At 41.1% G+C, this 25,037-nt stretch overlaps 1 protein-coding gene across 2 annotated transcripts in view; it reads left to right on the forward strand.

Annotated features, from left to right (window-relative positions):
- The window catches only part of LOC116972072 (probable aminopeptidase NPEPL1), a 36,750-nt gene extending 19,499 nt beyond the window's left edge, over positions 1 to 17,251 (forward strand). The window contains exons 5-12 of one of the 2 annotated variants that reach the window (XM_033019387.1): positions 3,176 to 3,257; positions 3,705 to 3,847; positions 5,833 to 5,910; positions 9,735 to 9,835; positions 10,657 to 10,780; positions 13,255 to 13,431; positions 14,155 to 14,265; positions 16,465 to 17,251. In XM_033019387.1, the coding sequence (XP_032875278.1) occupies positions 3,176 to 3,257; positions 3,705 to 3,847; positions 5,833 to 5,910; positions 9,735 to 9,835; positions 10,657 to 10,780; positions 13,255 to 13,431; positions 14,155 to 14,265; positions 16,465 to 16,665 (1,017 nt within the window). In that variant the 3' untranslated portion in view covers positions 16,666 to 17,251. The remainder of the gene's footprint in view (positions 1 to 3,175; positions 3,258 to 3,704; positions 3,848 to 5,832; positions 5,911 to 9,734; positions 9,836 to 10,656; positions 10,781 to 13,254; positions 13,432 to 14,154; positions 14,266 to 16,464) is intronic. The other variant, XM_033019388.1, reaches the window with a different exon arrangement.
- Positions 17,252 to 25,037: the final 7,786 nt, after the last annotated feature.

The following is a 25,037-nucleotide window of genomic DNA, read 5'->3' on the forward strand; positions in this document are numbered from 1 at the left end:
GAGGTGTACCAGAGCAGTTGGATTGAGGCAGCAGGGAGCCTGGACAAGGTGGGAGCAGGCCATGGACCGAAAGGTCACATGGACTGAGCTCTGGCAGGCTGAACCACAGCGCATCAAGTTCAGGCAGTGTATGATGTCCTGCCCAGCCCATCGAACCTCTTCACCTGGGGCAAAGCGGAATCTCCAGATTGCCCGCAATGCTCAGGCAAGGGGACGTTGGAACACATCCTGAGCTGCTGCCTGAAGGCTCTTGGGCAGGGCCGGTACACCTGGCGTCATGACCAGGTTCTCAAACCCATTGCAGAAGCCATCAGTGCAGCTGCCAAGAACCACAGCAGCAAGGAATCCATCAGGAATCCTGGCGACTGCGCAGGACTGGCAGCTTTCTGTAGACCTGGTGAAACAGCTGACGTTCCCGCAGCATATTGCCACGACCACCCTGAGGCCAGATATCCTCCTGGTCTCAGAGGCGACCAAAAATATTGTCTTGTTGGAACTGACAGTGCCGTGGGAGGACCGTCTGGAGGAGGCCCACGAGAGGAAGATGACGAAATATGAAGAGCTGGTCATAGACTGCCGTAAGCAGGGTTGGAAGGCAAGGTGTATGCCCATCGAGGTTGGCTGCAGAGGTTTTGCAGGGCAATCGCTCTACAAAGCCTTGAGTGCACTGGGCATCAACGGAGTGGCGAGGAGAAGAGCCATCAAGAATACCACAGAGGCAGCGGAGAAAGCCTCGAGATGGCTCTGGATCAGGAGAGGAGGTCCATGGGGAGGGGCGAATGCCACCTGAACACAAGTCGTGGTCTGATCAACCACGGCTGGGTCGCCTGGGTGAGGGTTTCTGATGTTGAAAGACCCAAAACACCCAATGACCCCAGATTATATCACTGAAGATGTGTTCAGGAGCATCAACAGATGTATTTTTAGCTGCATCCAAAGACAAAGGACAACAAAGGACAAAGGACATTTATTGTCATGCACACCAATTGGTGCAGTGAAATTTGAGTTGCCATTTGCAGCACACCAATAAGAATAAAACACAACATTTAAAAATTTAACATAAAATATAAAAACATCCCGGCACAACGGTTCCCACTGTAAGGGAAGGCAGCAATAGCCAGTCCTCTTCCTCTTGTTCACCCATGGTCGGGCCTGTTGAGGCCTCTGCAGTCGCTGGGACGGCGGCCCGATGTTTCAGGTCCTCTCGCCGGATGATGGAGCTCCGGCTTCAGGAGAACACACTCAGCGGCTTGGAGTATCTGGAACGGCCGCTTCTTCCCCGGAGACCAAGGCTCCCGAGGTCCATAGGCCGCGCTGGTCGGAGCTCCAACACTGGTAATCTTGGCGAAAGATCCCAGGCTCCGCGGTGTTGAAACTCAGCGCCGCCCTGCAGTTGGACGCTCCGCGACCACAGCTCCGCGATGTTGGAGTCGGCGGTCTCAGCACTCAGCTTACCACACGGCGATCCGGGTAAGGCATCGCCCGCTCTGCGATGGTGCTTCAGCGCTGTGCCGCCGCTGAAGCTGAAGTTCTGGTTGGTCCCGGCAGGAAACGCTGCTCCAGTCCCGTTGCTAGGCCGCGAGGAAGGGGCGAAGATGCGGGTCGGAGGAAAGCCGCATCTCCGACCAGGTAGGGACTGAGAAATACAGTTTCCCCCTTCCCCCCCCCCCCCCCTCCCCCACCCCCTCACATAAAAAGACTAGACCTCCAAAACAAAAACATATTAACACACTAAAAATAAAAAAAAGGGGTGAAAGGACGAACAGCTGCAGGCAGGGCAGCCATACTCGACGACGCCCCCACTCGATGTGAGCATTGAATGATTCTGGTCAATGTCTGCAATTTGTTCCGGGTCTTCGCTCAGCATCCTAGAATGGATTCCATCAAGTCCTGGTGACTTAACCATTTTCAATTCATCCCACCTTTTTTAACCATGCTACCAATTCTAAAATGGATCTAGTGTTGCATTTATTTCCTCCTTCACTTTTATTTTGGCAGCTCCTTCTTCCCTGGTGAAGATGAATACAAAGTAATCTTTTAGTATTTCAATATTGTCCTCAGCATCCGTACAAGTTCCCGTTTACCCTAAATAGGTTCCCCTCCTCTACCATTTTCTTTATTTATATACCTATAGAACCTATATCCCCATTGTTTAGAAATATGTATTAGAAATTATGTTTATAAGAAGCAATTGTACAAAGATAAAACATTCGGCATCTAAAATTAAACAATTATTGTACAGCTTCATTTTTAACCTTATAACCTGAAAATGAAAGAAAAGAAGAGAGAGAGAGCAAGAGAGGGAAAAAGTGAGAAGTGAAATGATAACTCGAAAAAGCACATAGAAAAGACCCCTAGACTACCAAAGTAGTATGGCTGAAAAGAAAGTAGAGATAAAAGAAAAAAAAAGAAAAAAGGAAAGTGGAGATATACCTGCCCATCTTTCCCCCCTCCCCCCCCCCCCCCCCCCCCCCCCCCCCCGCCCACCTCACCCAACCCAGAATCGGATTTAAATTTAGATTTGTGTTGCACCATACTATCCTTGTAAGAATTCGGTGAAGGGTGTCCATGTCTTGAAAAATTGATCTGGTTTTTCTGCCAAGACAAGCCTAATATTTTCCAAATGTAGTGTCTCGGACATGTTTCTATTCCACATCTTCACTGTAGGGACTGATGTGTGTTTCCAAAATGTAAGTATTCGTTTTTTCGCCGTTATCAGGCCATAGTTAAGGAAACGTCTTTGAAATAATGTTAACTTAGAACAGGCTTCTGACGTATAATTTGTGATACGTTTCACCTTACTCGCATGTAGTAAATGTTTTTAGTGGTTTCTGCTGAAACTTTTTCGCCTGCTTTATTTTCATCCCACTGCATGACTAAGTCGTAATGCTCAAAATGATGGAGAAATGGTACCCTCCACGTTTACCTCAAAGGTGGTGTTTATTTTTATTGCAACAAGGAGCATGATTAGTTTTAGTTCTCGTGAATAATGAATATATTGAGAGGTTAAAATGTTATCACATTGGTCCCTGGAGAATGGGTGTTGATCTTCTAGCACACTGTTTTGATTTTACTTATTGTTGGAATCACCTCATTAGCCTGTTTAACTTCTCAGGTTAAAACCTTCTTTTCCTGAGAGAGATTCATATAAGATTTTATTTTTCCTTGCTACTAGGAAATCAACCTTGTTGGATCTGAACTGGGCATTATTCCCACCATTATCCGTGGGGAGGAACTTAATCACAAAGGATTTGGAGGTAATATCCATAATAGAGTTAGTAATGATAATATTAATAGCGGAATGTTAACATTGCACAGCCAGATATGATTAATAGCAGGACTGGTTTTCTGGTACCTCAGCTACTTTTAGACTTTAGAGATACAGTGTGGAAACAGGCCCATAGCAGCAGATTCCTATTCTAGTGAATTTTATTTCATATCAATGTTCTTGTTGATGAAATATAATTTACAGAGCATTCACTGGCCTTTTTCAAAGTTTGGGATTAATCTATTTTGGTGAAATTCAGAATTCACCCAGATGGGTTTCAGTTTTCAGTTCCATAGAATATTAGCAAAATTGTGCAATTATTTCAAGCAGACTGAAGTCTGGACTGCAGAATTCACTGGATCTCAATCCTGGGCCTTTGGAAATACATTTTATTTTGTTAGTCATTCATTTGATTTGTATTTATTTGACTGTCCAGGCATCTATGGAGTTGGAAAGGCTGCAATGAATCCTCCTGCTCTTGCAATACTTAGTCATACACCAGAAGATGCTACGCAAACTATAGCCTGGGTCGGCAAGGGTATTGTTTATGATACTGGTGGTCTCAGCATCAAATCAAAGGTGATACAACGTTATTTATCATCTTTTCCTGTTGCATTACCCCTAATTTACAGTAAGCAGATCGGTTGCAATTGTCAAAAGCGTATTTCACTTTAATTTAAAAAAATGTTTTTTAAATGCAAGTGGGATAAAAATCCAATATATTTTGATTCCTATAAATAAATAATAACTATAAAATTCGATACACTCATTAACCATGATGCAAAAAAGAGCAATTCGTATTATCCATAATGCTAAGTATCTGGGTCATACAAATCCATTATTTTTAGAGTCAAAATTATTAAAATTAGAAGATTTGGTTACATTCAAAACAGTTCAGATAATGTTTAGGGCCAAAAATAAAAATTTACCTGGAAACATTCAAAAATTATTTAACGAGCGTGTGGGGTGTTACAATTTAAGAGGAATATTTAACTTTAAGAAACAAAGAGTCCGTACGACTAGAAAAACCTTTTGTATTTCGGTTTGTGGAGTAGGAGTGTGGAATAAATTGAACGGGGAATTAAAGCAATGCACAAACATGAATCATTTTAAAATGATATATAAAAAAATAATTTTCAAGGGGTACAGGGATGGAGGGGATGGTTGACAAGTGGTGGTTAATGTTTATCTATTGCTTTACTATTATTTACTTATGTTTGGGTACTTCAGATATGAAGTTTGTATGTGCATAATAGTTGTATGTATATATATGTCTGTAGGTAGTATGGGAAATTGCCTAGGGTAGTATTATTATTATTAATTAATTGATTTTTAAACATGGTAGAAGTGTTGGGGAAAAGGGGTGAGATTTAATAAGTTATTCTTCTTCTCACTCCTTTTCGAGCTTGTACAGACACATTGGAACTTTGCTTTTGTTCTTTTCATTGCTTTGTAAATATTGATTGTAATGTCCAATTGTTTGATAATTTCGATTTTGTTAATATTAATGTCTTTACTTGTTCGGAATAAAAAAATAAAAAAAAAAAAAAAAAAATTCCCTATATCATTGGCAAAAGAAATTGCTCTGAGGAAAGTGATTGAACTTTTTGCATCAGTGAGAGTGAACGGTAATTTAATCAAGGGGATTCCATAGACCAAATAAGGTCTATTTCTTTTGTCATGGGAGTGAAAAATTAAGGGGCATTGGCATCAAGTGTTGGAAGGTGATACCAGGTTGGTATCTTTTCCAGCTGGCACAGATACCATGGATTGCTTTTTTCTGCAAGTATTTAAAATGTATTTCAGATTATCATATTTTCAGCCCATATTTGTTGCATTTGTCTAAATACCTGAGTGAATCCTGAATTTACAGGCATCTGTACATTTCAGTACAGATTTAAATTTGTTCCAAAACTAAAAGATATTGAAATACTTAATGAGTTGGGCAGCATCTGTGGAAAGAGAAATGGGTCAAAACGTTATGAAGGTCTTTGATCTGATATATTCTGTTTTTCTTTCAACAAATGCTGCCTGACATTGAGAATTCATTTGGTCTTGTATTTACCAATAACTCTGCAAAAATATTAAACCTTTAAATAACAACTGACAAATCAGTTGGACAAGAATATGGGTAAATATGTGAGAAAATCACTTGTCATGACTTCCCATTTGACATATTGAGAAGCTAACAACCTTTCTAGTACTAATGATCCAGAATTAATCAATATTGGTTTTGATGAACATTCTCTGTTCCTTATTTCGACTACGATATTAGTCTCCTTGGGAGATAGATTTTAGCACAATGTAGGGCACAGAAACAGGCCCTTCGACCCAACTCATTCATGCCAACCAAGATGTCCCTTCTCAGCTAGTCCCATTTGGCCCCATAACCCGCAAGCATTGTGGGAACAATTTCTAACCAGCAGGTTTTTCTTTAAATAAACTTCTGTTGTGGCTGGAAGGTGATATCTAATTCAAATTATGTCCTATGTTATACTTTATAACTCACAATAGGGTTTTGACCTTTTTAAATGCATAAAAATTGCATTGGTCTTACTTTGTAGACTCACATGCCAGGGATGAAGAGGGATTGTGGAGGTGCTGCCGCTGTCCTTGGAGCCTTCCGAGCAGCAGTGAAACAAGTAGGTATACCTTCTGGCAGAAGGATACCAGAGCAATTTTTCTGAAATGAAGGGTTTTATTGTATCAATTATAGTTTGTGAAACCTGTTCGATATTTTTCCTTCTTGTTCTTTCCTGATGCTGAATATTGCTGGACATAGTTGTACTGGGCTCATACTTTTAAGAAAGGTGCCTGTACAATGATGGATGCCATGGTTAGCGGCTTCTGAGGTTCTATACATACTATGATTGTTCCTGCAAATTCAAAGGCAGCTAATGAAGGGAACTACCAACCTGTTAGTTTAATGTCAATGAAGGGAAAATGCTGGAATATGTATTAAAGGAGTCAAGAGTATTTTATTGTCATATGTCCCAGATAGGACAATGAAATTCTTGCTTGCTGCAGCACAACAGAATATGTAAATATAATACATAACGGGAGAAAAAAAGTTCAGTGTGTATATATACACGTGCACACATACTCAATAAATAAACAAGTATAGTGCAATAATAATAATAATAGTATGTTGTAGTTCAGAGCTTATTTGTTGTCGTGTTTAATAGCTTGATGGCTGTAGGGAAGAAGCTGCTCCTGAATGTTACAGTTTTCAGGCTCCTGTACCTTCTTCCCGATGGCAATGGTGAAATGAGTGTGTGGCCAGGATGGTGTGGGTCTTTGATTAGGTATGTTGCAAAACCTACCTTGAGCGGGGCTGCAGATCTGTCCCAGCTCGTGTGCGTGATTTTGGCGCCGTTGAGAGCGGAGCGGGTTTAAAACGCGATTTTCCCTAGGCTATTCAAATCGAGGTTGTTCAGCCGACTTAGTTGCTGACGAAAAATCGCTGCCAGGTACGTACGCTGCGGCTATTTTTAAATTTAAATGGTTAATTTAATTGTTATAGTAGGTTAAAAATTATCCTCTAAACCCGCGACCGCCGACAACAGGACGGATCTCATACAGGGGACAACAGAAGGTAGGTTGTTTATTTTTACATTAAAAAGCGCTTCTTAAGATCCCTTTATACAAAGTTTTATGTTGCGAGTAGCTAATTTGGGGCCCCATTAAATCCCGCAGTGTTTTTCTGGGCATATGGGGGTACAAATCTACCGCAATGGGAACGTTCTAAACCGCCGCGTTCCACAGAGTTCCACAGGATCCCACTCGAAAGCTGATTAAATGGCCATTAATTTACAGCAATTGAACACTATATTCCTTCCATTTGACCTATAAATTAATGTAAATGAGATTTTAAAATCATGTTTTATTGTGAATTCTTTGTGAATGTTATTTGGACACTTAGGCTATTTAAAAATGTTAATCTTTTCTTAAGAAATGGATAGATGTTTAGATCTAGTAATTGAAGTTTGGAATTAGCTACAATTGGGTAACTAACTAATTATATGCTTTAATTTCAGGTAATCCAAGTAAGATTGTTTCATATTTGTTTCAGAATGCTTCAATCTATAATAACTGAAAATTTATTTCAGCTCTTAATTTTTAAGAAAGTTATGGCCATTTCACTGTCCTTGATCACAGCTTTTGTGTTAAGTCAATGGAAAATCAATAGGGAACAAGATGTTAATTTCCGAGTATGAAAATGGCCATAACTTTTTTAATACTGAAGATATGAAAGTGAATTAGGTGTCAAATTAAACCTATTTTTGCGCTTTATCTGATGGGATAAATTGCAGACTTGATTTTTTAAATCTCAAAATTTTGTAACATTGGCTACCTTTTTGAGGCAGTGACTTCGATAGATCCCTTTGATGGTGGGGACGTCAGAGCCAGTGATGAACTGGGCAGTGGTCAGAACGTTTTGCAGTCTTTTCCGCTCCTGGACGTTCAAGTTGCTGAACCAGGCCACAGTATGCTCTCTACTGAGCACCTGTAGAAGTTCAAGAGAATCCTCTTTGACATACCGAATCTCCGTAGTCTTCTCAGGAAGTAGAGGTGCTGATGTGCCTTCTCTATAATTGCATCAGTGTGCTGGGTCCAGGAAAGATCTTCGGAAATATGCACGCCCACGAATTTGAAGTTTTTGACCTTCGAGCCAGCATCGCTATTCATTGTGATCATGGCTAATCGTCCCCTATCAATAACCTGTGCCTGCCTTCTCCCCATATCCCTTGACTCCACTAGCCCCTAGAGCTCTATCTAACTCTCTCTTAAATCCATCCAATGATTTGGCCTCCACTGCCCTCTGTGGCAGGGAATTCCATAATTTCACAACTCTGGATGAAAACGGGTTTTCTCACCTCAGTCTTAAATGACCTAAGACTGTGTCCCCTGGTTCTGGACTCGCCCAACATTGGGAACATTTTTCCTGCATCTAGCTTGACCAGTCCTTTTATAATTTTATATGTTTCTATAAGATCCCCCTCATTCTTCTAAACTCCAGTGAATACAAGCCTAATCTTTTCAATCTTTCCTCATATGACTGTCCCGACATCCCAGGGATCAATCTCGTGAACCTATGCTGCACTGCCTCAATCACAAGGATGTCCTTCCTCAAATTAGTAGACCAAAACTGTACACAATACTCCAGATGTGGTCTCACCAGGGCCCTATACAACTGCAGAAGAACCTCTTTACTCCTATACTGAAATCCTCTTGTTATGAAGGCCAACATTCCATTAGCTTTCTTCACTGCCTGCTGTACCTGTAAGCCAACTTTCAGTGACCGGTGCACAAGGACGCCCAGGTCTCGCTGCACCTCCCCCTTACCTAACCTAACCCCATTGAGATAATAATCTGCCCCCTTGTTTTTGCCGCCAAAGTGGATAACCTCACATTTATCTATATTATACTGCATCTGCCACGCATCTGCCCACTCACTCAACCTGTCCAGGTCACCCTGCAACCTCCTAACATCCTCTTCACAGTTCACACAGCCACCCAGCTTTGTGTCATTCGCAAATTTGCTAGTGTTGTTCCTAATTCCCTCTTCCAAATCATTAATATATATGCTAAACAGTTGCGGTCCCAACACCAAGCCTTGCGGCACTCCACTCGCCACTGCCTGCCATTCTGAAAAGGATCAGTTCACTCCTACTCTTTGCTGCCAACCAATTTTCTATCCATGTCAACACCTTATCCCCAATACCATGTGCTCTAATTTTAGTTACCAGTCTCCCGTGCGGGACCTTATCAAAGGCTTTCTGAAAGTCTAGATACACTACATCCACTGGCACCCCTTCATCCATTTTACTTGTCACATCCTCAAAACATTCCAGAAGATTAGTCAAGCATGATTTCCCTTTCATAAATCCGAACATCCGCCTCATCCTCCAGCTTAGAGCAGGTCCCTTTTGGCCCTTTTGATTACCTTGTCAAGTCGTATCTGGACTTCTTATAAACCTCTGCATCACCAGATCTGAATGTCCGGGATCTGGTCTTAAGCAGAATGCAGATCTCACGGTTCATCCAAGGCTTCTGGTTAGCAAATACTCGGAAGGCTTTTGTTGGGACACAGTCCTCCACACATTTCCTTATGAAGTCTGTAACGACTGTCGCAAATTCATTCAGGTCCATTGCTGAGTCCTTGAACATTGCCCAGTCTACAGACTCCAAGCAGTCCTGTAGATGTTCCTCTGCCTCCCCAGACCAGCTCCATGCAGTCCTCATCTCTGGGGTTGCTTTCTTCAGTTGTTGCCTGAATGCAGGAAGAAGCAGCACCGCTGAATGGTCGGCTTTCCAGAAGTGGGGGCGAGGGATAGAGCGATAGGCATCCTTGATGTAATAATTGAATACCTTGTTTATCCTTATAGTAGATTGCTTTTTTCATACTAATACCTTTCTTATGCTCAAAGGTACTGCTTCAACAGTTTTGTTTTCTTTTAACCAGGGTTTTAAAGAAAACTTGCACGCATTATTCTGCCTGGCTGAGAATGCAGTAGGGGCCAAAGCCACAAGACCCGATGACATTCACCGATTATATTCTGGAAAGTGAGTTTTTTTAGATTAGATTCGAAATACAGCATGGAAACAGACACTTCGACCCATCGAGTCCACACCAACCATTGATCACCGGTTCACACTAGCTCTCTGTAATCCCACTTTATCATCCACATCTTACACACTAGGGGCAATTTACAGAGACCAGTTATCCTACAAACTCACATCTTTCGGATGTAGGAGGAAACTGGAGCACCCGGAGGAAACCCGCACTGGTCACGGAGAACGAGCAAACTCCACACCGACAGCACCCGAGGTCAGGATCGTGGTTAGTGGATGTCTGGTGCGGAATATTTGGTCTCCTAGTTTCTTGGTTTTCCAGTAATGGCTCATCTTGTTCATAAATGTGTGAGCAAAGTGCAGAATATGAACAGAACAACTTATAACTTTGAGTTATGTAGGTGCATTTTGTTTTCTGAGATTATTTTAGCAGAGATTAGGATGTTGACTATAATGTTCCTCCTTGTTATTACTTAGGTTATATGTTCAGCCTGGATAACATTCTCTGACATTAGCAATCAGTCACCATATGTTTTAAAGACCGCAGTACTTTACAAAGCTTATTTATCATGTTCATAAATTATAGGAGCAGAATTTGGATATTCGGACAAACACGTCTACTCTGCCATTCAATCATGGCTGATCTATCTTTCCCTCTCAACCCCATTCTCCTGCTTCTCCACATAACCACTGAAACCCGTACTAATTGTTCCCAGCATTTGCAGATAAATTTGAGTGGGTTATATTACAATAACAGATCGTCCATTTTATTGTTCATAGTTTTTACTTACAAAAGCATATTTATTCAATAGGACTGTTGAGATCAATAATACAGATGCAGAGGGTCGTCTGGTTTTGGCTGATGGAGTGTGCTATGCTTGTAAAGATCTCAAAGCAGATATCATCTTAGACATTGCTACTTTAACTGGAGCTCAGGTAAGTAAATATTCTGATTATTCCTGGATTCTGATCCTGCTCTTAATTCACATAATCTCCAGTGCTGAACTAACATTGCTAATTTACTGTAAACAGTTGATTTCTAATGACTGCCCTCATGGAAACAGCTCGTGTGCCTGTTAAATTCCCAAGCCCTGATTTACAATGTGACTTTCAATAGGGGCAGCATGGTGGTGCAGCAGTAGAGTTGCTGCTTTAGAGTGCCAGAGACCCCGGTTCATTCCTGACTCCAGGTGCTGTCTCTACGGAGTTTGTACGTTCTCCCTGTGACCACGTGGAGTTTATCTGGGTGCTCCGCCTTCCTCCCCTCCAAAGACATACAGGTATATAAGTTAATTTGGCTTCTGTAAAAATTGTAAATTGTCCCTAGTGTAAAGGGTAGTGCCAGCGTACAGGGATTGCTAGTGGGCAGAAGGGCCTGTTTCCAATACAATACAATACAATACCAATACAATACCATTTATTTGTCATTTGAACCTCACGAGGTTCAAACGAAATTTGGTTTCTGCAGCCATACAAGCAAAGAACCAAGACACACACCAACACATTTTACATAAACATCCATCACAGTGAATCTCCTCCTCACTGTGATGGAAGGCAAAGTCTTGTCTCTCCCCTGCTCTCCGTTCTTCTCCCGATGTCAAAGTCAAAGCCAAAGCCCCCGGCGGGCGCTAGCAAGTCCGCGGCCACTTAAAGCCGCGCCGGGCGATGTAAGACCCCGCTCCAGGTCACTCTCAACCCCGCAATTCGAGCGGGAGAAGTCGCCGTTGCCGGTGCCCCGCAAAGCAGTCTCCCACCGGGGACCCGCGAGCTCCCGGTGTCACCATCCACCTGAGTCGGGTCGCAGCAGCGCGCCACCACAGCTCTCCACGCTCCGAAGCCGGCCAGCTTCACGATGGTAGGTCCGCAGCTCCGCCGGCTCCGTGACTTGAGCCCCCAGGTCGTTCCGGTTGGAGGCCGCTCCACGGTGCTAGGCCCCAACGGCAACAGAGACCCGACAAGGAAAAAGTCGGGTCCCCGTGCAGGGAAGAGATTTAAAAGTTTCCCCTACCCACCCCCCATCCCCCACACATACACATTTAAAAGCCCACTACAAACTATACCCTCAACGGGACAAAAAAACAAAAAAAAACACAGATAGACTGCAGAGGCCGCTGCGACGTCGGTCGCGCCGCCCACTATTATCTTGAAACAATAGAAACAAAACTAAAAAACTAACTTTATGGATAATGGAGTTTTGGCCACTAATCTTTATTGTTCATAAAATGTGTCAAATTTTACTGTTGCATACTAGTGTGAAGAATGGCTATTCTGCAAACCTATCTGTCAAATATAAGGTTAGTTAGATGTAAAAATGCCATGAACTTGTTTTTCATGGAAGTCTGCAATTGCAGTTCTTTTATCCTTGTCTCCCGTGGCAATCCTTTTATCACATTTCAATGTGCTTGCCTAAATAAACACAATCCCTTCCCCAATCATGCACTGGTGTTGGCCACTGGAGTGATGCAATCTTAACAAGGAGTATTTCCAGCAGTATTCATCTGACTTCCTGTGAACATTCTACCAATGCTCTGCATCACGATGCTATGCCTCCCTGTGCACTTGCTGTTCCTATTATGTGCAAACAAATGCATCTGTAGCTGGAGTACAAACACGGTCACGGTGACGCAGCGGTAGAGTTGCTACCTTACAGTGAAAGCAGCGCCGGAGACCCGGGTTCGATCCCGATTATGGGTGCTGTCTGTACGTAGTTTGTTCGTTCTCCCCCTGACCTGCGTGGGTTTTCTCCGAGATCTTCGGTTTCCTCCCACATTCCAAAGACCTACAGGCTTGTAGATTAATTGGCTTGGTAAATGTAAAAATTGTCCTTAGTGGGTGTAGGATAGTGTTAGTGAACGGGGATCGCTGGTCGGCGTGGACCTGGTGGGCCGAAGGGCCTGTTTCCGTGCTGTATCTCTAAACTAAACTAAACTAAATTGCTTTTCACTAGTTCAATGTGCTTCTTCCAAATCCTGTTTTGCCTAGCCAAGTTTAAGGACCAATTTTTTATGGTAGTGTTAGAATTAGTTTAGAGATGCAGCGTGGAAACTGGCCATTCGGCCCACCAAGCCCATGCCAACCATCGATCACCCATACACTAGTTCTATGTTATCCCAGTTTAACATCCTACATACTAGGGCAATTTACTGAAGCCAATTAACCTACAAACCTGCACATCTTTGGAATGTGGAAGAAATCTGGAGCACCCAGTGAAAACCTATGCAGTCAGAGGGATAACATGCAAATTCTACACAGACAGGACCCATTGTCAGGATCGAACCCGTGTCTCTGGCGCTGTGAGGCAGCAGCTATATCAGCTGTTCCACTGTGCAACTCATATTTCTCACATAATAGATTTTCTACTGTAATTTAATATCAGGCATATGTATGATTTTTTGCACTTCTTTAACTAGGGTATTGTTGCTGGAAAGTACCACGCTGGATTGCTCACCAATAATGAAGAATGGGAACGAGCCTGTGTCAAAGCCGGACAGAACAGTGGAGATCTTCTTTACCCAATGGTTTATTGTCCAGAACTCCATTTCAGTGAATTTACTTCAGCTGTGGCAGACATGAAAAATTTTGTGTCTGTAAGTTAATGGTAGACCAACAATATTTAATAAGAGTGTTGGGAAGTGCAAACGGTCTTGGCTCTTCCATTCTGATTGTATAATTCCTCTGAGTAATTGACAAGACTAAACTTTGATTGTTGAAGAATTGTTTAATATACACTGTCTTTAAACTTCTGCTGATCCATCGTGTCAGTTGCCACCTCCAAGCCAGCCCCAGAACATTAAATTCCATCACCAGGGAACAACTTAAAAATAAATGGTTAATATGTGCTCATTGTGATGATGATTGGATCGTATTAGCCACAGTTTTGTTATTTTATGGACAGGTATCTGGACAGGAAAGGGTTAGAAGGAAATGAACCGAATACGGGCACATGTGACTCGCTTAGATGGGCATCTTGGTTGGCACGGGCCAAGATCACAATGTTTTCTTTGACACCAACCTCTCAACATCTCTCAACAGCCTCCTCTCTGGTAGTGCACCTTTTTCCATATCTCTGAATGAGTTTGCCAATTTGGGGCAGCCGTGCACTGCGTATCCAGATCTGCTAGGAAGTTAATTCAAACAGACAAAACTTACTTTAATCAAAACGGTCAGCGTGGACTCGGTGGACTGAAGGGTCTGCTTTTCTGCAGTATGACTACATTTTAAATGTGTTAATAGTTTGCAAACAAATCCTCATTTACCAGTTGTCCTTGTGGTAGTTGGAAAGAAACCAATGTAATGTTGTTTCATTGTAGGATCGGGCCAATGCTGCAAGTTCCTGTGCAGGCTTGTTCATTCAAGCACATATTGGCTTTGATTGGCCAGGAGTATGGGTGCACATTGACATGGCTTCTACAGTTCACTCTGTAAGTAAAGTTTTCTGTAACAGTTTATCACAATGGAGTGGTTGAATTTAATGGATTACGCATGCAAGCATGCAACCTTGGATTTCTTTCCCTCAGGATATATGTTATTGGCATGGTAAACAAATCCATTTTAATCCATACATTAAAAAGCAGCAGGATCTGGTCAATTATTTTAGTGATTTATTGGTGTCGAAATTCGGGTTCCCAGTTGCTTTATTTTCATCCTGCAACTGGAACTGATGTTTATTTTCTGTTCTCCAATGGTTACATTCATTCCCCTATTCTGCTTGTGTGTGTTATGTTTCACATAGTGCGGTGAGAGGGTGGTTAATGATGTTTGGGTCTGAAAAAGCATGGATGGCCTGGGACATCAAAGTGAATGTGGGGGCACTCAATAAAAGAGGGATTCTGGCATCCCACATGAAGTGTGGGCGAATTTAGGGTGGATGGTTAATTGAGAGGAGTGGAGCACCAGGCTGCTGGTTGAATGTGAGTTATCTTACATCTTGACACAAGTTGAACTGTAGCAACGTGAAGTCACTTTGAAAATTATTTTTTATTTTGGTTTGTTTACCAATGCTGATAATTTAGTGTTATGGGTCATTTGCTCTTTCAAAATCCTGAGTATCGTGGGTTATAAGGCAGCGTCACCATATTGAATCACAGGACTGTTGGTAGAGCTACTGCCTTGCAGCACCAGAGACCCGACTTCAATCTTGACCTCGGGTGTTGTCTGTATGATGTTTGCACCTTCTCTCTGTGACCATGTGGGTTTCCTCTGGGTGCTCCAATTTCCTCCCAAACCCAAAAGATGTGTGTGTTTGTGGGTTAATTGGCCTCTGTAAATTGCTCCCTATAAATTGCCTCTAGTAGGTATGTTGCAAAGCCTACCTGAAGCGTCGGTAAAAATCTGCCGTTGCGGGTGTGCGCGATTTTGGCGCCGTTTAGAGGGGGCGGGTTTAAAACGCGATTTTCTCTAAGCTGTTCCAATCGAAAATGTTCAGCCTAGTTAATTATTAACGAAAAATCGCAGAAAGACCCCGTCGCAAAAGCTATTATTAGGTTTAAAGGCCTTGAATAATAGTTATAGTAGTTTAAAAATCAATCTCTAAACCCGCGACCGCCAGCAACCGCAGGGTCTCATAAAGCAAACCACAGAAGGTAGGTTGTATATTTTTACATTAAAAAGGGCTTCTAAAGATCCCTTTATACAAAGTTTAATATTGCGAGTAGCTCATTTTGGGCCCATTATATTCCGCAGTATTTTTCTCGGCATTTGGGGCACAAATCTACCGCAATGTGAACGTTCTAAACCAGCGCGTTCCACAGGGACCCACTGGAAAGCTGATTTAAATGGACATTTATTTACAGCAATTAAACACTAAATTCCTTCCATTTGGCCTATAAATTAATGTAAATGAGATTTAAAAATCATGTTTTATTGTGAATTATTTGTGAATATTATTTGGCCATTTAGGCTATTTAAAAATGTTAATCATTTATTAAGAAATGGATAGATGTTTAGATCTAGTAATTGAAGTCTGAAATTAGCTACAATTAGGTAACTAACTAATTATATGCTTTAATTTCAGGTCATCCAAGTAAGATTATTTTATATTTGTTTCAGAATGCTTCAATCTATGATAACTGAAAATTTCATTCAGTTCTCTTAATTTTTAAGAAAGTTATGGGCTTTTGACTGTTCACGATCACAGCTTTTTTGTTATGTCCATAGAAAATCAATAGGGAACAAGATGCTCATTTCCCAGTATGAAAATGGCCATAACTTTTTAAATACTTGAGATATGAAAGTGAATTAGGTGTCAAATTAAACTTATTTTTATGCTTTATTTGATGGGATAAATTACAGACTTGATTTTTAAAATCTCAAAATTTTGTAACATTGCTACCTCTAGTGTGTGCAGGGATATATGCGGAAGTTGGATAACATAGAGTTAGTATGAACGAAGGTCAGCGTGGACTCGGTGAGCCTGTCCCCATGCTATATCTTTCAATTCAATTCAGGTAGTAGCTTGTTTTAAAACGTTACAATAATTTTAAACAATAGTGTTTTTTTTACCCTATTCTGCAGTGGATTTGCTAATGTAAAAAAATATGGTGCGTGTGAAATGTTCCATTGTCACATTTTGTGGGTACGGGAAAAAGCAGAGAAACTAATGGTTATATTTTATTTCCCAGGGAGCTCGGGCTACAGGCTATGGGGTAGCACTACTATTAGCATTGTTTGGTCGTGCAACCGATAATGCATTGTTGAAAAACATTTCACCAGTTGGTGTTAACTTTGCCACAGAAGCTGATGACGCGATGGAAAATTGCTTGAAAAAGAGAAGACATGAATTTTGCTTGAAATTGTGTTCATTATCTGTTGTACATAACTGAGAATGTTCCATTACTGAGACTGTAGAAGGCACCTGTGTTGAATTGAGGGGTATGCGGTAAATAGTTTCACAGCTCCAAACTTAATATGGGCAATTTGTCAGACGGAAACATTTAGAGTAATTAGGTTGCAATCGACATTTACATTTTAAATGGCCATGTACAAATCTTGACTTTATTTCTGTACCTTAAAACGTACTTAATTGGAGAAAGATATTAATACTTATTGCACAATGTATATATAATTATTTTACCACGCCTTTGAATAATATTCGTTCTTTTAAATAAGGTTGCTATACACTGACAAAGTCCTTGATCATCTTCCTGGTGCTTGGTTTATAGATTAGATGTATAGCAGTGGTTTTTGGAATTTGACGCGATAAGTGATTTTCGATGAGTCCACCATCAATAATCTTCGCTGATCTTATCTTTTGCGCGTCGTCATTTTGCCTGCTCTTTTGTGTGAAGCTGCCAGAGCTAATTTTCAATTCTCTGCCTCTTCTAAAGGTGGATATTTTTTTTATAACTTGGCAATCTTTGTCCCATGGAACAAATGAATGGGATAATAAACTCAAAGAATGTAACTTCAGATCCTGTAGTTTTTCCATCATCCTTTTATTTGGCAAAAATGCTGGTTCTTTAGGTCATTCTATTCCATGATATTGTGTGAAATAGTCATAGAGCACGGAAACAGGCCCTTCGGCTGAACTCATCCTTTCTGACCAAGGCGTCCCATCTAAGCTAGTCCCATTTCCTGCATTTGGCCCATATCCCTCCAAACTTTTCCTAGTTTGGCTTCTTGTCATTCAACGAGATCAAGGCTGATCTTATCTCGGCCACTTTTCTTTCTGTTCCTATAATTCCCTTCTGGATTACAACTCTGTCTGAATATGTTCAATGGTTTGGCCTCTGCTCTTTGGGATGGCAAATTCCAAAGAATGAAAGAAGAAATTATTTCTCAGTTGCATCTTACATAATTGATCCTTCATTCTAAAATGACGGCCACCAGATCTTGACTCCATGTGGGGGAAGTACTCTCACAACATCTACCTTAGCAAGCTCTGCGGGAATCAAAAACGGACAATAAGATCACCTTAATTCTTCTGAAAGAGTATAGGCCCAACCTGCTCAATCTTTGCTTGTAAGGCAATGCAGTCATATGAGGAATCAATCTATTGAATCTTCACAAGATTATAAAACATACGAGTGAATATCCTCCTCATCTCCATTCTAAAGGTACCTCCTTTTATTCTGAGGATGTGCCCTCTGGTCCTAGACCCTCTTCCTATTGGAAACATCCTCTTCACATCCACTCCATCGAGGCCTTTCAATTCCCAAACTGCATCCAATACAAGTATAACAAACCTTTGTTGTTCACTGTTTTAATCTGGAGCTGGTGACTGTTGACCAGTGCTGGGGCTGGAGAAGGAGCACCACCTGTCAACTCTTGCATGTGTCAGATAACTGAGCTTTTACTGCATATTGGACCAGTTCTGCTGTCCTCCAGAAACCTACAGAGTCTAAGTACCTGTCACCTCACAGTAATGAGTACAAAGGTAGTTTTATTGACTGAGAATGCCCTCTTTGGGTCCAGTAGCTGTTCCACAGAAAATGAAGGGGTGCGGGATTGCTGAGAGCTTCACTTGAAAGCAATGGAAGTCCCACAACATTCTTTGACTCCCGAGCAATGCAGAGTGTTATTCAACTGCATGATATCCTGGGGCCCTAATTCTGACTGCGTAATTCATAACTTAATTCTGAGTAATTCATCTGCGTGCAGGATAATTCTGAAGTTGAGGCTTGATTTTTCTTACTTACATTGGAAATCCCTCTTGAGGAAGTATTCAGGTCAGCTAAGTGTGAATGACAAGAAAGGAAGCTCAGGGGAGACCTGATAGAAGTATATAAAATTGTGAGAGGCTTGGATAGAGTAGACAGGCAGAACTTATTTTCCAGAGTGGAAATTTCACAGGTAGAGGGCATAGCTTTAAGGTGAGAGGGCCAAAATTTAAAGGAGATGTGCAAGGCAAGTGTTTTACAGATTGCTTGGAACGCATGACGGTGGATGCAGATATACTGTAATAGTGGCATTTAAGGTACATGGATCATGTGAAGGCAGAGAAGATTAGTTTAACCTGATATCATGTTTGGCATGGACATTGTGGGCTGAAAAGCCTGAACCAACTTCTATATTCATATTCTCACCATTTTGCAATTTTTAAAATCGCCTTTACCCAGAATTTCCTTCCCTTTAAGAGGTATAACCATATAACAATTACAGCACGGAAACAGGCCATCTCGACCCTTCTAGTCCGTGCTGAACACGTATTCTCCCCTAGTCCCATATACCTGCGCTCAGACCATAACCCTCCATTCCTTTCCCGTCCATATAACTATCCAATTTATTTTTAAATGATAAAAACGAACCTGCCTCCACCACCTTCACTGGAAGCTCATTCCACACAGCCACCACTCTCTGAGTAAAGAAGTTCCCCCTCATGTTACCCCTAAACTTCTGTCCCTTAATTCTCAAGTCATGTCCCCTTGTTTGAATCTTCCCTACTCTCAGTGGTAAAAGCTTATCCACGTCAACTCTGTCTATCCCTCTCATCATTTTAAAGACCTCTATCAAGTCCCCCCTTAACCTTCTGCGCTCCACAGAATAAAGCCCTAACTTGTTCAACCTTTCTCTGTAACTTAGTTGCTGAAACCCAGGCAACATTCTAGTAAATCTCCTCTGTACTCTCTCTATTTTGTTGACATCCTTCCTATAATTAGGCGACCAAAATTGTACACCATACTCCAGAATTGGCCTCACCAATGCCTCGTACAATTTTAACATTACATCCCAACTTCTATACTCAATGCTCTGATTTATAAAGGCCAGCACACCAAAAGCTTTCTTTACCACCCTATCTACATGAGATTCCACTTTCAGGGAAACTGTGCACAGTTATTCCCAGATCCCTCTGTTCACCTGCATTCTTCAATTCCCTACCATTTACCATGTACGTCCTATTTTGATTTGTCCTGCCAAGATGTAGCACCTCACACTTATCAGCATTAAACTCCATCTGCCATCTTTCAGCCCACTCTTCCAACTGGCATAAATCTCTCTGTAGACTTTGAAAATCTACTTCATTATCCACAACCCCACCTATCTTAGTATCATCTGCATACTTACTAATCCAATTTACCACACCATCATCCAGATCATTGATGTACATGACAAACAACAGTGGACCCAACACAGATCCCTGTGGCACCCCACTAGTCACTGGCCTCCAACCTGACAAACAACCATCCACCATTACTCTCTGGCATCTCCCATTCAGCCACTGTTGAATCCATCTTGCTACTCCACCATTAATACCCAACAATTGAACCTTCTTAACCAACCTTCCGTGAGGAACCTTGTCAAAGGCCTTACTGAAGTCCATATAAACAACATCCACTGCTTTACACTCATCAATTTCCCGAGTAACCTCTTCAAAAAAGTATGTATAAGTATAAGCCTTCAAAAAAGGCTAAGTATCATGTATCTTAGCCTCAAGACAAAATGCACTGACAGTGCCATTAAATACACATTATTTTGGGAGGAAGAAGACAAATCTACTTGAATATATATTATAATTGAATGAAATTCTGGCTATTGAGGGAGTGCAGCGTAGGTTTAGAAGGTTAATTCCCGGGATGGCGGGACTGTCATATGCTGAGAGAATGGAGCGGCTGGGCTTGTACACTCTGGAGTTTAGAAGGATCAGAGGGGATCTTATTGAAACATATATGATTGTTAAGGGTTTGGACACGCTAGAGGCAGGAAACATGTTGGGGGAGTCCAGAACCAGGGGCCACAGTTTAAGAATAAGGGGTAAGCCATTTAGAACGGAGATGAGGAAACACTTTTTCTCACAGGGAGTTGTGAGTCTGTGGAATTCTCTGCCTCAGAGGGCGGTGGAGGCCGGTTCTCTGGATACTTTCAAGAGAGAGCTAGATAGGGCTCTTAAAGACAGCGGAGTCGGGGAATATGGGGAGAAGGCAAGAACGGGGTACTGATTGTGGATGATCAGCCATGATCACATTGAATGGCGGTGCTGGCTCGAAGGGCCGAATGGCCTACTCCTGCACCTATTGTCTATTGAAATGCGACCTTTAAGTGACACATCTGAGTATTTACTGAACTGAAAACTCAGAACAGAGTTTTGCTACGGATTTAATCCAATAATTTTTTGCATGACGTATTTATCATAAACTAAAACCATATTTTTTACTTTTATGAATGTAGTTTAGAAATCACTGGCTGACTGCAAATGGCAAATCAAATTATTTATATGTTTTTACATACTTGGCTAATAAATTAATTACAATTACAATGTGCACAGTAAACTCCATAAAATTTAAGATGTACTGTTTGGAAGTCAAATCCTTTTTTATAAAATGAATCAAATTCTCTTTTTCTGTCAGAGCAAAATGAAATGCATCTTTGAAAATGGAATCATCATATGAGAACACTTTTTTTTAATTAACTGTTTTATCCGCATAACGGATAGTCTTGGCTCTACCTCCTAGAAGCTTATAATCAAATTATGTTACGATTTGTCTTAACCAAGTTTATAGCATTTTTGTATACTTTTATGTATTTGAAAGAAATAATGCATAAAATAATTTTATAAATTTCAAAATTCTCATGTTGTTTCTATAAATCTGTAATTACGTTCTACAGAATTGAAAAATAGAACCAGTGGGCACAGCCTCAGAATAAAAGGACATAGCTTTAGAATGGAGATGTGGGGGACTTTCTTTAGCCAGGGGGTGGTATATCTGTGGAATTCATTGCCACAGATGGCAGTGGAGACCAAGACATTGGGTATTTTTAAAGCGGAGATAGTCTTATTGAACTTTTTGTTTTTCTTTCTATATTGGTATTTGTACCGTGTTTTCTGATTCCAAGTAATGAAATGTGCTAAACTGTTGACTGTTACCAGAGTTGTAAATAATGGGGATCTGCTTAAACTGCAGATCTTTGGAAGTGTGATGGAATACTGCCCCATTGCCTGGATGAATGGAGCTGTAACAATGCTCCACATGTTGAACACCATCCAGGAAAATGTAGCCTGCTTGACTGGTACCCCATCCATCAAGCATTTATTCCCTTCACCACTACTGCACTGCATTTACTCATCCAGGTTACCGTGTTGATTTCCTTCGGTTTATTACAGATTAATATTCTGTTGACTGCAGGACTGATTTTAAAAGATTTTGAAATAAGTGGCTTGAACATAATAAAGCTCAAAGCCTCTGAAGAAGCACCCCAACCCGAAATGTCCCCTATCCATGTCCTCCAGAGATGCTGTCTGACTCGCTGAGTTACTCCAGCACTTTGTGCTTTGCTCGAAATTCCAGCATTTTCAATTGCTTGTTTCACAAAGTCTCAAAGTGTGTCTGTCTTTCAATAACTGTGTAAAAAAAAGTCTCATATTGGGTGGTGCAGTGGGTAAAGCTACTGCCTTACAGTGCCAGAGACCCAGGATCGATCCTGACTATGGGTGCTGTCTGTTAAATATTTGTACGTTCTCCCTGTTGGTCCGGTTTTCTCCCACACTCCAAAGACGTGCAGGTTTGTAGGTTAATTGGCTATGGTGAGTTGTAAAATTGTCCTTGGTGGATAGGATAGTGTTAGTGTGTGGAGTTAGTGCAAACTCAATGGGCCGAAGGGACTGTTTCCATGCTGTATCTCTAAAGTCTAAATTAACTCAGCTAAACACCTTGTCAAAAGCAAACATTAGGAGCATGTGGTATTTATCAAGTGGCTTAGTCCAGAACTTGCATTTTTCACTATTGTTCAAAGTAACTTTGTCCATCTAGCTTGCAACGAGGCCTGATGGAAGATTTTGCTTTTACAGTGTGGAATCTATTAATCAGGGTTATTTATAATTCTTGCAGTTTTCACTGCAACTTTGCTTCAAGAGGCCAGTGAGTTGTTAAAGTCTGGCAGGCATTTCTGAGAGGATGTGGAAATACCTTAAATAATAACTTTCACAAGGAAAATTGGATGTGTTAAGATACATAATGGTAAATGAAGAGTTTCCAGATATCCATACATTTTTTTCTGCAGAGAATGATTTAAAAAATATGAGTTACTTATTTCAGATTATGACAAATTTTCAAGCCAATGTTAATATTCCCTTTACCTGACAACAGAAATGAACTTATCTCTGAACATTGAAACTGAATTGATTTTATACATTAGTAGGTAGTCTTCTCTTTAAATTATAGGGTTGTGAATCTGCAAGATAAATTTAAATTGCATTATTGTATTATTTTGTTTAACATAATAATGCCATCATACCATCAGAGCAAGGATGTGCTGTCTGGAGAGGGTCCAGAGGAGGTTTACAAGAATGATCCCAGGAATGAGTAGGTTAACCTATGATGAGCGTTTGTCAGCACTGGGCCTGTACTCGCTAGAGTTTAGAAGAATGAGTGCGAACCTCATTGAAACCGACAGAATAGTGAAAGGCTTGGATAGAGTGGATGTGGAAAGGATGTTTCCACTAGTGGGAGAATCTAAGACTAGTGGTCATAGCCTCAGAATTAAAGTATGTAATTTTAGGGAAGATTTCATTACTCATAGGGTGGTGAATCTGGAATTCTTTGTCACAGAAGGCTGTGGAGACCATCAGTGAATATTTTTAAGATTCTTGATTAGTACAGGTGTCAGGGGTTATGGGGAGAAGGCAGGAGAATGGGGTTAGGAAGGAGAGATAGATCAGCCATGATTGAATGGCGGAATAGACTTGATGGGCCGAATGGTCTAATTCTTCTCCTATTCCTTATGACTCCATATTTTCTATGATGATCAAATGCTTCACAGGTCAATTTGAAATCTAACATCTGGGACTGGTCGCAAAGTTATATCAAGGTGGATGTAAAATAATTTGTTGCAGAAATGTGGCAGCTTTTCAACTTCATGATTCTCCAAATAGATGTAAAAGATTATTTTCTAAGAAAAGGAAACAGGTTCCATTCTCAGCTGCCCATGATATTATTATGCAGAACTTTGAGTTAAAACAATAGACAATAGGTGCAGGAGTAGGCCATTCGGCCCTTCGAGCCAGCACCGCCATTCAATGTGATCATGGCTGATCATCCACAATCAGTACCCCGTTCCTGCCTTCTCCCCATATCCCCTGACTCCGCTATTTTTAAGAGCCCTATCTAGCTCTTTCTTGAAAGCATCCAGAGAAGCTGAGGCAGAGAATTCCACAGACTCACCACTCTCTGTGAGAAAAAGTGTTTCCTCATCTCCGTTCTAAATGGCTTACTCCTTATTCTTAAACTGTGGCCCCTGGTTCTGGACTCCCCCAACATCGGGAATATGTTTCCTGCCTCTAGTGTGTCCAAGCCCTTAACAATCTTATATGTTTCAATGAGATTCCCTCTCATCCTTCTAAACTCCAGAGTGTACAAGCCCAGCTGCTCCATTCTCTCAGCATATGACAGTCCCACCATCCCGGGAATTAAAGAATTAACAAAATCTATAATGTCAAGCGCTGATTAAATTGGACGATTTCTGGTGTCAACATGTTCAGTTAAATGTGAAGATGATTTTGCTGTATGCGTGTCGCCCTACTTATACATTTTACTTCAGCGGCACCTCCACGAGGGAGTTAGCATTCATGTACAATCAATGGCAAAGTATGTGGAGATTTATCCTGAGTTTTAAGAGAGATCTGAGGTGCAATTTTTTTTAAAGCATAGAATGATTGAGATCTGGAACAGGCTGCCAGAGTTGGCAATGAAATTAGATGGAATTATCGTGTTTAAGAGGCATTTAGACAGACATTTAAACAGGCAAGGCATATGGTCCCACTATGGGCAAATGAAATTTGTGTAGATGGGCAAAGGAATCAGTCTGGACGTGATGGGCTGAAGGGCCTATTTTTGTGTCGTGCAATTTTATGCCTCCATACTCATCAACAATGCTGAGAGATGCCTTTGCTGGCATATATAAGGATAAATAAATTATTTTAGCAACACCGTAAGTTTTAATTATTACCATGCCATAACATTCAAAATGTATTTTTACAAGTGAAAATCACTTTAATCACTTTATTTCAATTGTTGGGAAGCTACAAAATGTTTTGTGATCCTTTGCCATATTTCTCTTAACTGTTCATTTATTTTCTTTATTCTACTTTCTATATATTAATTTGACGTTGAATTACATATTCTTATCAACACCTCTTTGTTTAAAGTGGATCAATGAGAATTTTGCAGTTTAGTTTAGTTACAACGCGGAAACAGGCCCTTCGGCCACCAAGTCCACGCCAACCAAGGATCTACCTATCCGAACACTTCACACTCGAAACAAT

This window comes from Amblyraja radiata, chromosome 4 (genome assembly GCF_010909765.2).
Source record: "Amblyraja radiata isolate CabotCenter1 chromosome 4, sAmbRad1.1.pri, whole genome shotgun sequence".
Taxonomy (NCBI): Eukaryota; Metazoa; Chordata; class Chondrichthyes; order Rajiformes; family Rajidae; genus Amblyraja; species Amblyraja radiata.